The following is a 17,604-nucleotide window of genomic DNA, read 5'->3' on the forward strand; positions in this document are numbered from 1 at the left end:
AACAGCACTGGAAAAAAATAATTTATGACTGTTTTTCACACTTTGCAGCATTCAAAATTAGAATGTTTGGCAACTGCTTCATATTTATGACAGCTGCAGTGTTCCTGAGTCCTGTGATCATCTTTTGCAACTTCCTGACAAGCAAAGTCAATGGGGAAGCCAGATTAATTTAGCAACCGTGTTACTAACTTGACAAATGCAGTCATTCACTTAACAACAGTGGCAGCAAACTTTGTAAAGTGAGGCAAAGCTGCCTTAAGCACTACTGTCTTGCTTAGCAACAGAAATTTCAGGCTCCGCTGTGGTTGTAAGTCAAGGATTAGCTATATATCTGAGTATTCCGAGTCCTCTAAAACCAATAATAATCTGAAATGAAACAGATCAATTTAGAAAGTGCTGAGAGCCAATAGGAAGACTCAAGTGGATCCCGGCTTAGCACAAGATCAGAAGGGAGATGAAAGCACAGGTTCTAAGCTAAAATAGAATAAAAACTTTACTGTCACTTTAAATGCACACCAATCAGCTTACGTATATATACTATATGTAGGCATATGGATAATTTTGTATTTATTTATGTTTGTTTGTTCAGTCTTGTTTATTTAGTCTATATTGGAGGTGGAGACCTTAAAAAGCTGTACACAATGAAATTTCATTTTAGTGTATGCCGATTGGTGTACATTCAAATTGGCCATAAAGTTAGTCTAAGTCTAATACATTAAAATGAAATGTCATTGCAATCAGCTCTCAAAAGATAGCTGTTATGCGCACGCACACACTCACAACACAGGGAAACGTCACAGTCTAGTTCAAATGTATAAATATACATTAAAACTAATCAAGGGGAGAAGCAACTTAGAACTAAGAAGAAATTTCCTGACAGTTAGAACAATTAACCAGTGGAACAACTTGCCTCCAGAAGTTGTGAAGGCTCCAACACTGGAAGTCTTTAAGAAGAGATTGGACAACCATTTGTCTGAAACAAGGTAGGGTTTCCTGCCTTAGCACTGGGTTGGACTAGAAGACCTCAAGATCCCTTCCAACTCTTCTATTCTATTCTATTCTATTCTACTCTATTCTCATTTTACTATTCTATTCCATTCTACTCTACTCTATTCTCATTTTACTATTCTATTCTATTCTATTCTACTCTATTTTCATTTTACTACTCTACTCTATTCTCATTTTACTACTCTACCCTACTCTACTTGGCAGGGGGGAAAGGACCCTGCGAGTTTATAAGACGAGTGGCATTAAGGAACAAAGCTGTTACAGAATCTAGTAATCCTGCTAGAAATACTTTGAAACCTCCTCCCAGAGGGGAGCAACATAGATCATGGAGTGGGTGGGTCTCTAACAATGCCATTATAACCCTATGTTGGTATTTGTAAGGCCTAGAAAAACAACAACTGAGTTTTTCACATTTCAATTCAATAAAATATATTGGAAAAACAGCATTCCACCCTTGCATTTAACAACATTCCTTTCCTCCCTTTTTAAAAAATATTCAATAATATTTGGAAGGGCTCCGAAGGCCACGCTGGAGGTCATTGGTTCTGAGTCCAAACTCCCTTTATGAATGTATTGTCTGTGCTATGCCACGCAGTGGGAGAAGAAGCAAATAGGAAGTGGGAGGGAAGCTTTACCTTGCGGATAAGTTCCTGTTGCTCCAGGTTTCTAATATCCTGGTCCAACTCTTCGTTAAGCTGCTTCAGTTCCTTCTCCAGAAGCTCCTGGCAGAGGAGAGAGAAAGAAACATGCAGCTATAAGAGTGTCACTGCGGGGCTGCTGAGACCCCGCGAAGAAAGCCAAGAACCCCACGGCTGTCTGGATGAGTCAAGAGGGAAGCATGCCGACAAGGGTGAGTCGTGCCCACTGCAGTGCCAAGGGGCCAGGCTCTGGTCCCTGCCAGCATGGGTGGAGTCAGTCTGTACTCCCTGCTCCCCAAACGGCTCCTTAAATCGAAGTTACACAATGCCATCCACCTGATACCCGCTTTGTTGGAAAGGGCAGCCGGTGAAAGCGCCCACATGAATGCTGCCCCAAGGCTCTAACTGAAAGATTGGAAGAGAGGCAGTCACAAGGAATGCAAAACTGCAAGTTATAGGTGTGCATTCAGGAGGAAATGCTCTCTCTTACAATCTTGTAAAAGATTCCAGTATGTAAATTGTTGTTGTTGTTGTTGTTGTTCTGGCTGCACAAGAACAAGCTATCCGCACAAATGCTATTAAGGCCAAAATCGAAAAATCCTCTGATGATGCCAAATGCAGACTTTGCAAAGAAGCTGATGAAACTGTTGATCACATACCCAGTTGCTGTAAAAAATCGCACAGACTGATTATAAATTGCGGCACAATTCAGTAGCACAAATTATCCATTGGAATTTGTGCAAAAATTATAATATTAAAACAGCAACAAACTGGTGGGAACATCAGCCTGAAAAAGTCACCGAAAATCAGATGGTCAAGATCTTGTGGGATTTTCGCATACAAACAGACAAAATACTGGTGCATAATACACCAGACATCACACTGGTTGAGAAAAATAAGGTTACAATCATAGACATTGCAATATCAGGTGATAGCAGTGTCGACGAGAAGGAATCTGAAAAAATTGTGAAATACCAGGACTTAAAAATCGAAATTCAATGATTATGGCACAAACCAGCAGTGGTAATTCCAGTGGTAATCGGCACACTGGGTGCTATTCCAAAAGCACTGGAATTACATTTAAAACAGTTAAAAATTGACAAAATCACCATCAGTCAAATGCAAAAAGCCGCACTGCTTGGATCTGCACGCATATTACGAAAATACGTTACGACATCCTAGGTCCCTGGGTGGAACCCGACTAGTAACCAATGCCAAATCCGGCGAAACAACTGGCCGCTGTGATACAATTGTATAATAATAATAATAGTAGTGTGCTTCAGACAAATGTCTAGAGTGGGTTTTCAGCATCCCGCTCCTGGAATATTTTCTATATGCAGTGTGTTTTTCCATGGAGAAACATTGAGTCAGGGTGCAGCTTAAAGCATGTTTGTTTGTTTATGGTTTTGCTTTTACTATTAACCGCAACACAAGTCTGTAATTTCCACAGGGGTATTTTAAAAGGAAGGACTGTTAAGCAAAAACTGATAAAAGGTCAGTTTTACCTATCCCAGGAAATTAAGCTAACTGGATTTTATGAAAAGGAGCACTTTTAATGGAGAATTGTGGGACGTTGTCCAAGGGAGTGACAGTGGGAAGTCAGTCAATCAGGAAGGAAGGAAGGAAGGAAGGAAGGAAGGAAGGAAGGAAGGAAGGAAGGAAGGAAGGAAGGAAGGAAGAGGGAAGAAGAAATGGAAGGAGGGAGGAAGGCAGGAAGACAGGAAGAAAGAAAGAAAGGAAGGAAGGAAGGGAGGGAGGAAGGAAGAAGAAAGGGAGGGAGGGAGGAAAGAAGACAGGAAGGGAGGAAGAAGAAAGGGAGGGAGAGAGGGAGGGAGGCAGGAAGAAAGAAAGAAAGAAAGAAAGGGAGGGAGGGAGAAAGGAAGGAAGGAATGAAAGAAGGCAGGGAGGAAGGGTGGGAGGGAGAGAGAGAGGGAGGAAGAAGAAAGGGAGCGAGGGATGAAGGAAGGAAGGCAGGAGGGAAGGAAAGGTGGGAGGGAGGGATGGAGGGAAAGGTAGAAGAAAGGGAGAGAGGGAGGAAAGAAGGAAGGAAGAAGAGAGGGAGGGAGGGAGAAAGGAAGGAAGGAAGGAAGGGCAAAGATGCCAGTTCCATTGTTTGGGACTGAGAGAGCAGAAGAGTCATAGGGGAAAGTATCTTGCAATGTTCTTTGGTCCTCCCAAAACCTTGCTGAGGTCTTCTTCTCTTCCTGGCAGCACCACTTAGGTTAACTCAGGACTTTGTTGGAATGGAACAGATGCCCGAATTTTGGAATTCAGAGGAAGAGACCTTCCTTTTTTTAAATGCATAACCTACATGCCTTTTCCTTCAGTGGTTTCATTTTGAATTTAATCAGGTTAGGCTACAGCTGTTCATTATATGGATTACACAATCCTGCTTATTGGTTTAAAGTGCAATATGGAAGGGGTTGAGAGCCAGTTGGTGCAATGGTTAGAGGAAGCAGGCCAGAAACTGGGAGATCGGACTTCTAGGTGACCAGGAGCAGTTCTGCTTCATCACTGGAGGCTTTCAAGAAGTGACTGGACAGCCATTTGTCTGAAATGGTGGAGGGTCTCCTGCTTGAGCAGGAGGTTGGACTAGATGACCTCCAAGGTCCCTTTCAACTCTGGTATTTTATTCTATATTCTCTCCCAGCCCTCTCAGGGTAAAGGCAAAAATCTTGCCAAGAAAATTGTAGGGATTTGTCTAAGCAGTTGCTAGGAATCAAGACTGATACAAAAGCAAAAAAAAAAAAAAAGAGGGAGGGAGGGAGGGAAAGAAGGAGAGAGAGAGAGAGCAAGCAAGCAAGTTGGAAAGAAAGAAAAAAGAAAGAGAGAGACAGAGAGACGGAGAGAGAGATGAAGGAAGCAAAGGAAGGAAGGAAGGAAGGAGAGAGAAAAAAAAGAGAGAAAGAAAGCAAGAAAAAGAAAGAAAGAAAGATGGAGGGAAGGAGGGAGGGAGGAAGGGGAGAGGGAGAGAGAGAAAGCAAGAAAGCTAGAAAGAAAGAAAAAAGAGAAAGAAAGAAAGAAGGAGGGGGAGAGAGAAAGCAAGCAAGCAAGCTAGAAAGAAATAAAAAAGAACGTAAGCGAGAGAGAGGAAGGAAGAGAGGAAGGAAGAAATGAAAGGAAGGGAGGAAGGAAGGAAGGAAGGAAGGGAGGAAGGGCATAACTCTATTGTGGGAGGCATCAAATATTTTCAAACTAACCCTGGAAAGAATTGGATAATTTGATGTGTCCATAAAAATGTTCATTACTGTGGAATCTGTATTGGCAGGAACTTAAATCCTCTGCAAGCATTTTAATTTATAACCATCCTTTTAGTCTTTCATAGTCTCCCCCCCCCCCCCCCCCCCGCATCAGAAGAATATGTCTCCCCACTGGAAGTCGTTTGTGGAGGCACCAATATCATGTCTAGCATCTGTTATGCATTACATTGTAAGCCGGATTTTTAAAAAAACGGAGCGGCTGGGGTAAATGAGGGAACGCTTTCTATTTACACTGAAATTAAGATTACAGTGAAGTTGATAATTTCAGAAACAGAAATTATAATGCTTCAATGCCGCAGGGTAATGCCATGCCTAGTTCAAGGATAGTGCAGCACGATAATGAACACTGAATTCAACATTTCAAAATCTCTCTCTTTTTTTTTTTAAATCTACCGTAGTAGATTTGAAAGTAAATGTTCATAATTCAGAATGAAAATTGGCTTTTCCGGAGCTGTATAGGCAGAGACAATTTTTCAAAAAGACAGTGGATCCATGATCTTAAGTAAAAATAAAGTTTCCCCTCGAATAATTGTGATAGTCGTTCCTGACTCTAGGGGGCAGTGCTCATCTCCGTTTCAAAGCTGAAGAGCCAGGGCTGTCCGAAGACATCTCTGTGGTCATGTGATGGTCATGACTAAACGCCAAAGAGACACGGAACGCTGTTACCTTCCCACCAAAGGTGGTTCCTATTTTTCTACTTGCATTTTTACGTGCTTTTGAACTGCTAGGTTGGCAGAAGCTGAGACAAGCAATGGGAGCTCACTCCGTTAGGCAGTGCTAGGGATTTGAACCACCAAACTGCCGACCTTTCTGATAGACAAGCTCAGTGTCTTAGCCACCGAGCCACCACTTCCCTACTAATTAAGAATGGAAACTGGTTTTTCCTGAACTGTATGGGCACAGACCAATGTTTTTTTTTTTTAAGACAGTGGATCCATCATCTTAACTCTAGCCCCCAAAAAGGGGCACCTGGTTTTCAGAATCGTAGACAGCCCCGTATCTCATTCGCTCTCAACCCTGACCTGTTGCATTCTTGTCTGAAGTTCTTGGCAGCCTATTTGCAGCTTGGAGCATAATCTTCAAGGCAGAGGAGGAGGGGGGAGGAAATAACAAAGGACCCTGCGCCATGGAAGCCAGTAAACACAGCTGCACTCCAGGCGTCTTGGGAGAACCATCCCATTTTGCTGGCTACGTTCGCCTCCCAAACCTCCGTTGTTGTTTTTTTTTCGCAAGGAAGTTGATAGCATATGCTTGGCTGCTTCTGACTTAACGTGGCCAGAGGCTAAATGTGCATTCCCCCCACCCCCTTGCATTTCGGAAAGGACTCACCTCAATTGGCAGAGAGGGTGATGGGCATCGGGCCGAAGATGGCGTTAAGGGTTCCTTGGCCTGTAATGGGCAAATTAAAACCTCAGTGAAAAGAATGCAGAATTAGAGACAATTCAGATTTGGGACAATCAGAATAGAGCCGGGAGGGACCTTGGAGGTCTTCTAGTCTGACCCCCTGCTCAAGCAGGAGACCCGATACCATTTCAGACAAGTGACTGTCCAGTCTCTTTTTAAAAAACCTCCAGTGATTTATTTATTTATTTATTAAATTTTGTATGCCGCCCACTCTCAAAGAGACTCAGGGCGGCTTACAATAAAAGGGAGGGGGGATATATAAAAAATAAACAACAGTTTAAAATTACACAACAGTCACAAACCTGAAGTGGGGCTGGACAACTCAACAGCCCCAGACCTGCTGGAACAGCCAGGTCTTAGTCGCTTTGCAGAAGGCCGGAAGGGTAGTGAGGGTCCGGATGTCAACGGGGAGCTCGTTCCAGAGGGCTGGAGCTGCAACAGAGAAGGACCTCCCCCGGGGTGTCGCCAGCCGACATTGGCTGGCAGATGGAATCCGGAGAAGGCCTAGTCTGTGCAATCTAATCGGTCTTTGGGAGGTAATTGGCAGGAGGCAGTCTCTCAGGTAACCAGGTCCGATGCCCTGAAGAGCTTTAAAACACCCATGGTTCTTGGAGGCAAGCTCTTCCACTGGTTAATTGTCCTCACTGTTAGGAAGTTTCTCCTTAGTTTCAGGTTGCTTCTCCCCTTGATTAGTTTCCAGCTGTTGCTTCTTGTCCTGCCTTCAGGTGCTTTGGAGAATACGTTGACCTCCTTCTCTTTATGGCAACCTCTCAAATCCTGGAATACTGCTATCATGTTCCCCGTAGTCCTTCTTTTCCCTAGACTAGCCAAACCTAATTCCTGAAGCTGTTCTTCCTGTTATTGTCTCCAGGCCTTTAATCGTCTTAGTTGCTCTTCTTTGCACTTTTTCCAAAATCTCAACATATTTTTGTAATGTGTTAAAAATTAATCATGTGGGACAATGGTCCTTGGGCTTGAATTAGGAGGATGCAAAACAGGATGGGCCTTCCCACTCCAGAGGCCAATTTTCCATATGCTGTTACAACTATTGTTCAACATCTGCTTTCCCTTATATTCAGTTTCAGCTCAGAAACTTCTGACCACATGTGGCATCCTTTAATGTTTCACGAGGTCAATGAGATTTACTTGCAAGAAACATGCATGATTTCCCTATTTCAATATTCCACTGTACTTCCATTGACTGCTGATACACAAGACCTAGTTCCGACATTACCATATTTTTCAGAGTATAAGACACACCGGAGTATAAGACATACCAAGATTTTGAAGAGGCAAATTTTTTTAAAAAGGGTTTTGCACTCTGCAGACCTCCCCAAAACAGCCCGTTTTTCACAAAAACTGTCCCCTTTTTTGTCAAAAGAGGGCATGCATAGCCTTTAGGAGGCTTATAGAGTGCTCCTGGGGGCTGGGGAGGAATGAGCAAAAAATGGTCCGTATTTCGCTCATTTCTGCCCTCCACAGCCCCCAGGAGCAATCTGGAAGCCCCCTAAAGGCTATGTATGGCCATTTTGGTGAAGGGGGTGGGGTTTCAGGAGGCCAAAAACATTGTATTCAGAGTATAAGACGCACCCAGATTTTCAGCCTCTTTTTTGAGGGAAAAAGGTGCATCTTATACTCTGAAAAATACAGTAGATGGCCCTACTGATTGTTCTATCAATGAACACACTGCCACAAACTAAGCTAAGGGTCTGCATACCAAAGTAGGATGATCAAGGATGGACGATTTCCCAGGTTCATAATCAAAAATGCTCCTGGGCTGGTTGCTGGAGGCATCTGCAGTTTCCCAATTACTCCTGCAAAAGAAAGATGGGAGACCCTCAGTATCACTTAGCACTTAAACTTATATACCGCTTCACAGTGCTTCACAGCCCTCTCTAAGCGGTCTTCAGAGTCAGCCTCTTGCCCCCAACAATCTGTGTCCTTGTTTTACCCACCTCGGAAGGATGGAAAGCTGAGTCAGCCTTGAGCCTGGTGAGATTCGAACTGCTGAACTGCAGCTAGCAGTCAGCTGAAGCAGCCTACAGTACTGCATTCTAATCACTGCGCCACCTCGGCTTTTAATGCTCTGCATCAGTGGTGGGTTTCAAAAATTGTTCGAACCTACTCTGTGGGTGTGGCCTCCTTTGTGGGAGTGGCTTGCCGCCCATGTGACCGGATATGAAGATGCCGACGACACTTGTCAGAACCACCTTACATTACCTCACACACAGAACTGACATGCATAAGAATATGATGTAAACTTGTTTTTTAAAAGACATCTTTGGTTTGCGTTAAAACAACTTCAACACACGCAATGTTCTGATTGCACCACAAACACAGTAGTCATCCTTACCTTTCACAGAGGCACTGAGTTTTATAAATATGAGCATGATAGTGTAGAATAATCATATCCAAGAACCAGTGGTGGGTTTCAAAAAATTTTGGAACCTCTTCTGTAGGTGTGGCCTGCTTTCCGGGTCCACTGGTGGAACATCTTCTAATTGGTTCAGTAGATTTGACGAACCGGTTCTACCAAATAGGTGCGAACTGGTAAGAACCCACCTCTGCTCTGCATGATGTGCCTTGTCTCCCTTTGGCCCCAATAACTTCCTGTCTTGTATTTGCAAAGATCCACATTAGCAGAGACTGTCTGCAGCAGGAAAGGATTGTTACAATAGTCTAGAAGGCCATTTTTGTGCCTTTACAGCTACATTCCCTCCCTACATATCCACTGGGAGTATCAGTACACCCACATTTCTTGGTAAATGGTAGATTGTGATTGACGTTGCGTGTTGTGAAACAATAAAGCTGCAACCACCACACAGGGACCTCCCATTGCCACCTGATAGCACTTCAAACACAAGCAAAGTAGTGCACATATTCATCTGAAAATCGTGGGGATAACAGCAATGGCACATTTATACATTTTACAGATAAATCCGTCTCATGTTTAAAATCTCACATCTCCCTCTAGTGTCATAGTTGGGCACTGGAATAGGCATGGATTCAAATTGATGAATTATTCCAAGAATGAACTAATTTTAGACTTGCAGGGTCTAATTAGTTTTTCAGTCCATTGCCCAGTGCCAGATGCAAAACACTAATTCAGTAAAGATGACACAGAATTTGGGAACAAGGATGCCTCCAATATTTCAGGGGGCACAATTTACTTTCCTCAAAACTTGTTGAATGCTTCCCAAATGCTTCACACTTCCCTAAAATATTTAAGTCTCAGATTCACTTGCACTAAAGTCCCACTGACTGAAATGGACCTCACTTCTGAATAATTGCATGGGATTGCGTTACAAATAAGCTTACATTTGTAAAGTAGATATACCAAGAAAGTGCATAATCTCATATCTTTATATCTGTTGTGGCCCACCAGCAGCCAGCAGAGCTGGGGGCAGTCTCAGACAGTGAGGAGGTTGGGGAGGAACATGGGCCAGTCCTGGAGTCTGGGGAAGGCTCTGATGAGGGCTTTGTGTCGGAGGCAGAGATGAAGCCATCTGACAGTTATCAGATCAGTGGGGCCTAAGAACAGCTGGAGCCTGTTCCTGATATGTTCATGTGCAGAGCTGCCAGGAGAAGGGAACAGCTAAGGAACAAGGGTCGACTTGGGAGAAAGGCCACAGGTGGATGATGAATGGCCCAGTGGTGGGATTCAAATAATTTAACAATCGGTTCTCTGCCCTAATAACCAGCTGGGTAGGCGGGGCTCAGTGGTCATGTGACCATGTGGGCATGGCCAACTCAATGTCACTCAGGTCAATGGGCACTTCGCCTTAGCTGTTACAATGTCATAAGGGTTAACCGGAGAGGCAGTTTCTGTAAGCAGGGCAATAAAGATTAGGCTAGAAACAACACCAGAATGTTTCCTTCCTGCCTTCCTTATAGGATTAGCCCTGTAAAGAGGGGAAAAAATTAAAAAGGAGATTTCTTCCAACAACCAGTTCTCCGAACTGCTTAGAAAGTTAACAACCGGTTCTCCCGAATAAGTGCGAACTGGCTGAATCCCACCACTGGAATGGCCCCTCCCATATGGAATAAAGAGGAGTGAAAGGGGAGTAGAGTTTGCAGGAAACAATGAGTTCAATCCATTAGGGTGAAAATCTGTTCCTGACTTCTGGCCAAGTAATTGTTGCTACAGTGTGGCGTTTGGAAGATATCGGCCTGGCAGCTCTCCAAGCCTGATAAAGGTCTGTAGTTGTGAAATCTCGTGAAAGACTGTTGGCCAGGACTTTGCTGGAGAAGAATTCCCTTTAACCTAAATAAAAGAGGTTTTATCAGGATGAGGAGCTGGCTTCGTGCTTTTAGGAAGCCTAGATCAGAACAATATTCAACCCCATATTTATTTCTGATGTTCATATGGTTTTTTCTGTCCTTCTGTATGTTGGTGGGTTGCCATCCGTCACAAGGGAAGACTCACATCTTCCATGTTTCTACTCACCAATTCTTTTGGCGGGAGGAACTGCTTGAGGTTATCTGTGGAGTTTGGTTCTTTTTCATCAGCTCTGGAGGGTCATGATCTGGAGGAGACAAAACTGTCACTGGGTGTGATGGACAATCCTTTTCTCTCAACACTAAAACCCCACAAATTGCTGTTACGATGCCATTCCTGGGAAATCCTTTATTCAACGTACAACGGCCAAACATTTCCCAATAGAGAGCAAGGGAGCATGTTCAAAAGCAGAAAAACGATATGTACCTCTTGATTTGTAGGGATCCCAATCCAGATCTGATTCTGAAAGAGAAGAGAGAGGTCCATGGGAGGAGGGCTCTATATTTGAGAGGACTAAAGCTAACGGATTCCCTACCCTACTTTCCTTCATGGTTTACAAATTTGCAGTGCTCTGAGCAGAAAGAAATGGCTGGGTTTAAAAACCCTGCGAAGCTCCAAATTAAATTAATCTCCTAAAGGACTATTAAGTTGGACAAATTTGGTGGGATCTATTTATAGCAGGGGTGTCCAAACTTGGGAACTTTAAGACTTGTGGACTTCAACTCCCAGAATTCCCCAGCCAGCAGGAGTTGAAGTCTACAAGTCTTAAAGTTCCCAAGTTTGGACACCCCTCATTTAGAGTGTTAGCCAGAAAGGAAAAAAGGAATCACGAGAGGCCTAAACCAGGTATTAGCCATGGCCCCATCATAGCCTATTAGTTGCTCAAGGATACCAGTTGCTGACTCCAGTTGCTACTTAAGTTAAGTACCAACCAGAGGATGCAAAAGTCGATTATTATCAAAGAATATGGAGGGGGGAAAAGCAAACAAAAGGACGGTCAGTTTAATTAAGATATGAGCTAGGGAGGACTGAAGCCCCAGTAAGATGTAAATCAAGGAATGTAGCAGGAAGATCACAGATTCTCACGGCGCGGTGGTTAAATGCAGCACTGCAGGCTGACTGCTAGATCAGCAGTTCAGCGGTTCAAATCTCACCGGCTCAGGGTTGACTCAGCCTTCCATCCTTCCGAGGTGGGTAAAATGAGGACCCGGATTGTTGTTGGGGGCAATATGCTGACTCTGTAAACCACTTAGAGAGGGCTGAAAGCCCTATGAAGCGGTATATAAGTCTACTGTTATTGCTATTATTGCTATTATTTTGACTAAAACCAACCAGTGTTTTGATGGTTCAGCCAAAGGTTTATTTCAAAGCTGAAGAGCCAGCGCTGTCCAAAGATGTCTCCGTGTCCTGTGGCCAGCATGACTAAACATTGTTACCTTCCCACCAAAGGTGGTCCCTATTTTTCTACTTGCATGTTTTACATGTTTTCGAACTGCTAGGTTGGCAGAAGCTGGGACAAGTAACGGGAGCTCACTCCGTTACACAGCACTAGGGATTCGAACCGCTGAACCGCCGAACTGCCGACCTTTCTGATAGACAAGCTCAGCATCTTAGCCACTGAGCCACCACATCTCTCTCTCTCTCTCTCTCTCTCTCTGTGTGTGTGTGTGTGTGTGTGTGTGTAGCATCCCCATGGTCACGTGATCAGCATTCAGACACTTAGCAACTGACTCATATTTATGACGCTTGCAGTGTCCCAGGATTACGTGATCCCCTTTTGCGGCCTTCCGACAAGCAAAATCAATCTGTTAAGTGGGGAAGCCAGATTCACTTAATAGCCTGCTACTAACTTAACGCTTGCAGTGGTTCACTTAACAACTGTGGCAAGGAAGGTCGTAAAATGAGGCAAAACTCACTTAACAAAGGTCTCACTAAACAACAGACATTCTGGGATCCATTGCGGTGATCAGTCAAGAACTGCCTATGCTCTATATCTCCAACAACACACTATAGGTTATGTTTCCTGCCACACACAATGCCTTTGACTCATCATGGATGAGAAAATGAAGAGGAAAAGCAGTGGGCGTTTGCTATCTCAAGAGTGAGTTGCAGATTATAAGAATAGCAGTGTGACAGGAAACTAGCCGTGTTTCCAATGTGCAAATAGGGAGGCGAAAAAAGTGGGCATCTTACTTTGGGTCTAAACTTCATTTGGCAGACAAAATAAGATTATGATGTGGAAAAACTCCCAGAATATTAATTAGGTCATCTTTTGGAAACTTCACAGATGGTACAGAATAGAGATTGTTATCTACTAAAGGATGCATAATAATTGTTGTGTCCCTTGCTGTTTTTATCTCTCTAGGGCAGTGATGGGCGAACCTTTTCGGTACCGAGTGCCGAAAAGGGAGTGTGGGTAGGGGAGGGCACCCGAGTGCCAAAAAGGGAATACTTCGTGGACGCTCGTATGGGCTGCGACCAGGAAAAGGAGCTGCCCAGGGGGCATGCACACGCTGGAAAATGAACTTCTGGTTTCCAGCAAGCACATGCGCACAGGCTAGTAAGCCTTCTGGTTACTGCCACGCAGGCGCCAATTAGCTGGCTGGCACTCATGCTCACCCCAGAAAACGGAAAACTAACTCTTCCGGTTTCCAACACTGCTGCATGCACAAAGGCCAGCATGTGCGCTAGAAACCCAGAAGAGGAACGGGTAATGCTGTGCATGCCAGGCAACATGGCTCCGTGTGTGACTTCGGGCACACCTGCCATAGGTTCGCCATCATGGCTCTAGGGAGTCAGTGCCCATGTTATGGTTTCCAAAGCCACTTTCTCACTATTGAGTTAAAGTGTAACCCGTATCTCTATGCAACTTCAGGAAACAAAGACATAATCAAATTTGTATCCACACTGCAGATTCCTGGCCTTTTCTGCATCTGATCCTCTGTCAAATCTTATTGGCTTTATTGCCCTGAAATAGATGAAAGAGTTGCAGAGAAGAGCAACAAAGATGATAAGGGACCTGGAAGTTAAATCTTATGATGAATGATTGAGGGAATTAGGTATGTCTAGCTCTAGCTTATCATAGAAAAGGATTGGGAGGGGGCACATAAAAACTGTCTTCCAATATTAGACTTCATAGACTTCAACGGATCATTAGAACTGCAGAAAAAACAATGGCTACCAACCTGCCTTCCATTGAGGACCTGTACACTGCATGTGTCAAAAAGAGGGCTGTAAAGATATCTACTGACCCCTCACATCCTAGACAAAAATTGTTTCAACTCCTACCCTCAAAATGATGCTATCGGGCACTGCACACTAGAACAACTAGACACAAGGACAGTTTTTTCCTGAATGCCATCACTCTGCTTAACAACTAATTCCCACAACACTGTCAATAATTTACCAAGAATGTATTACTATTCTTCTTCTCTGCCTTCCTAGTATCTAACACTCCCCACTTATGACTATAACCATGTTGCTTGTATCTTTCAATTTATATTGTATTTATTGTTTACTAGTATGATTTGATAGCTTATTAGTAACCTGGACTAAGTGTTGTATCTTTTTACTCTTGATGAATGTATTTTATTCTCCTTATGTACACTGAGAGCTTATGCACCAAAGACAAATTTCTTGTGTGTGGCCAATCACATTTGGCCAATAAAGAATTCTGTTCTGTTCTGTTTCTGTCCCATCCCATCCCATTCCATTCCTATTCCATTTTCTACTCTACTCTATTCCATTTTTATTCTATTCTATTCCATTCCATTCCACTTTCTATTCCCTTTTCTATTCTATTCTCTTCAACTCTACTCCATTCCATTTTCTCTTCTATGCTATTCTATGCTACTCTATGCTATGCTATGCTATTCTATTCCTATTCCATTTTCTATTCTACTCTACTCTACTCCATTCCATTTTCTATTCCATTCTATTCTATTCTATTCTATTCTATTCTACTCCATTCTACTCCATTCTACTCCATTTCATTCCATTCTCTTTACCTGCCTTGAACTGAGGGGGGAGGTTTTGAACTAGAAGACCTCCGAAAACAAGATGGAACAATATGAGATTCAAGAGGAAAAGACTATTTTTGTCCTGGTACATAATGTGAAGAAATCATGTGGTTTAATGTGTGAACCAGGAATGAAATGAGGTAAACATCATGCAGGGGAGAAAATGGAAATTATCAGGGTGTCGCTACACTACTTTAAACTGCAAATGGAGAGAGATTCTAAAATGATTGAGATTGGTTTCGGATCTAAATTACTGTTTCTCAACCTTGTGGACTTCAACTCCCAGAATTCCACAGCTGGCCATACTGGGGGTTGATACACTGATCTAAATTAGCTGTGGTGGTGCAGTGATTAGAAGGCAGTACTGCAGGCTAATTCTGCTGACTGCCGACTGCTGGCAGTTCAATTCTCACCGGCTCAAGGTTGAGTGAGGCTTTCATCCTTCCAAGGTCAGTAAAATGAGGACTCAGATTGTTGGGGGCAAGAGGCTCACTCTGTAAACCACTTAAAGAATGCTGTAAAGCACTGTGTTCTAAATGTTATTGCTATTGCTAAATTAAGAGGATGCTTCGAAAAAGCCCATACCTGATAGAATGTGCAGAAATGGATAGATTAACACTTAAAATTAAGGAGAAGGGAGAAACCGAGTACTTTTTTAACATGGGATTTGTTTTATCAATGGCTAACTGGCAGAAGCAGAAGTTAGACATTTAAAAGCATAAGAGAATGATTAATTATATCAGGAAGGTTCACTAAAATGGATAAGCAAATGCTATTTTATTACGTGAACATTAGTAATGTAATGAACATTGTTGTTACTATTATTATTTCTTAAAATTAACTGTCCCCGGGCAACACACTGTTTATGTAGATATTGTTTTATGTTTAATAAACCAAATTTTAAAACTTGAAAAAAAGAGATAGCCCATACCTGGAAGTTTACCGTGCATTTGCTGGAACATGCTGCGGTACCAGTCCTTGGGACTGTCTACACTCTGCAATACAAAACAAATATACAAAATCAGTAGCAGGAAAGAGGGAATGAAAGTACACATATCGTGAAGAACTAGGCAACATCTTTGCATGGAATTCAACAATCCTGTAACATGACGGAAAAGTAAATTTCTCTGAGGAGTGCAAGAAGACTTTGGCGCAGTGATTAGAATGCAGTATTGCAGGCTGACTCTGCCCACTGCCAGAAGTTCAATTCTGACCAGCTCAAGGTTGACTTAGCATTTCATCCTTCCAAGGTCCGTAAAATGAGGATTCAGATTGTTGGGGGACAATACGCTGACTCTGTAAATCGCAAGTAAATGATGAACTCTGAAGCGGTATAGAGGCTATAACTCAGTAGTGGGATTCAGCCAGTTTGCACCTATTTGGGTTGTTAATTTTCTAGGCAGTTCAGAGAACCGGTTGTTGGAAGAAATCTCCTTTTGTTTTTTTCCACTTTACAGGGCTAATCCTGTAAGGAAAGCAGGAAGGAAACATTCTGGTGTTGTTGATTGTCTAATCTTGATTGTCCTGCTTACAGAAACTGCCTCTCCGATTAACCCTTATTATATTGTAACAGCTAAGGCAAAAAGCCCATTGACATGAGTGATGTTGTGTTGGCCATGCCCACCCAGTCACATGACCACCGAGCCATGCCTACCCAGCTGGTCATTAGGGCAGAGAACCAGTTATTAAATTATTTGAATCCCATCCCTGGCTATAACTGACCTATGAAATAAATGTTGTACAAATGTAAAGTGTCTTGCAAACTGGAGCCCTTTGAGCTTCCTTCTTTGCTACAAACCTAGTAAGGGAACAAGAGCTTTGATGCAAATGCCAAATCTGTGATCAAGGCTAAAGGACTTAAAAAGAGAGAAATTCCCCTGGGGAGTCATGGTGAATGGGCAAAAGACCACTCACTCTTAAGATTGGCTTTCAATTTGCAAACTGCAGTTTTATATTAACTTAGCATTCGATTTTTTTCACTCTATTAACCCAGCGTTAGATTTTTATGCCAACTCTTTGCAAGGAAAGTATTTTTATGTTGATGAGACCACAGAAACCATTTGATGTCTATGTTCTATAAAATGTTCTATAGATGGCATCTACCACCCGCGAGACTAGCAAAAATATCATCAAGCGTATCCCCAAAGTGTTGGAAGTGTGAGAAAGCACATAGAACATATTACCACACATGGTGGACATGCGAGGCAGCCAAAAAATATTGGGTAAAAATTAAAAACTGGCTGGAAACCATAACAGAAAAGCAAATAGATTGGAAACCTGAGACTTTCTTATAAGGCATAACAATGACAAAATACAATAAAGAGACCTTATATTTAATCTTACATATTAGCACAGCGGCTAGAATAGCATTCACACAGAAATAGAAGAATAATACGATACCAAATGAGGATGAAATAATACGAAAGATTCTAGAATGCGCTGAGATGGGCAAGCTAAATCCAAGGAAAGGAAGAGATGGAGTATTATTTAATATGGGGAAAATGGCACAGGAGGTTGGAGGATAGAAACTGAAATTAACGATAATAGTAATAGATAATAGATAATAAAAAGATAAGAGTTACAAATCTAGGAAAAATGTCATGCTAGTAGAAGAATAACAAAGTCTGTCCGATGTAAATAGTCAAACATACGATGGATAAGTGAAAGAGAATGAAATAAGAGGGTTAAAAATGTGAAACTGAATAGAAATGTATTGAGAGGGAAAATCGTGTATGTAAAGATGTACCGATTGATAGCTGCTACAAGAAAGAACATGATATACCATATTTTTCAGACTATAAGACGCACCGGAGTATAAGACGCACCAAGATTTTGAAGAGGCAAATTTTTTAAAAAAGGTTTTGCATGCTGAAAACCTCCCAAAAACGGCCCAGATTTCCCCCCCCCCCAAAAGGGGCATGAATAGCCTTTAGGAGGCTTATAGAGTGCTCTGGGGGGGGGGCAAAAATGAGCAAAAACAGGCTAATATTTTGTCA

The 17,604-nt window shown here is 42.6% G+C and overlaps 1 protein-coding gene across 3 annotated transcripts in view; it reads right to left on the bottom strand.

The window, feature by feature from the left end:
- Positions 1 to 17,604, bottom strand: part of SORBS3 (sorbin and SH3 domain containing 3) — a 90,338-nt gene that overhangs the window by 35,016 nt on the left and 37,718 nt on the right. For all 3 annotated transcript variants that reach the window (XM_087706130.1, XM_087706128.1, XM_087706129.1), the window contains exons 6-11: positions 15,540 to 15,603; positions 11,016 to 11,051; positions 10,758 to 10,836; positions 8,028 to 8,124; positions 6,236 to 6,295; positions 1,644 to 1,730 (exon numbers count right to left, since the gene is read on the bottom strand). In XM_087706130.1, coding sequence (XP_087562256.1) covers positions 1,644 to 1,730; positions 6,236 to 6,295; positions 8,028 to 8,124; positions 10,758 to 10,836; positions 11,016 to 11,051; positions 15,540 to 15,603 — 423 coding nt within the window. The remainder of the gene's footprint in view (positions 1 to 1,643; positions 1,731 to 6,235; positions 6,296 to 8,027; positions 8,125 to 10,757; positions 10,837 to 11,015; positions 11,052 to 15,539; positions 15,604 to 17,604) is intronic.

Source organism: Thamnophis sirtalis, unplaced genomic scaffold (assembly GCF_051295495.1).
Source record: "Thamnophis sirtalis isolate CommonGarterSnake01/CBP01778 unplaced genomic scaffold, rThaSir2_p1.2 scaffold_2, whole genome shotgun sequence".
NCBI lineage: Eukaryota > Metazoa > Chordata > Lepidosauria > Squamata > Natricidae > Thamnophis > Thamnophis sirtalis.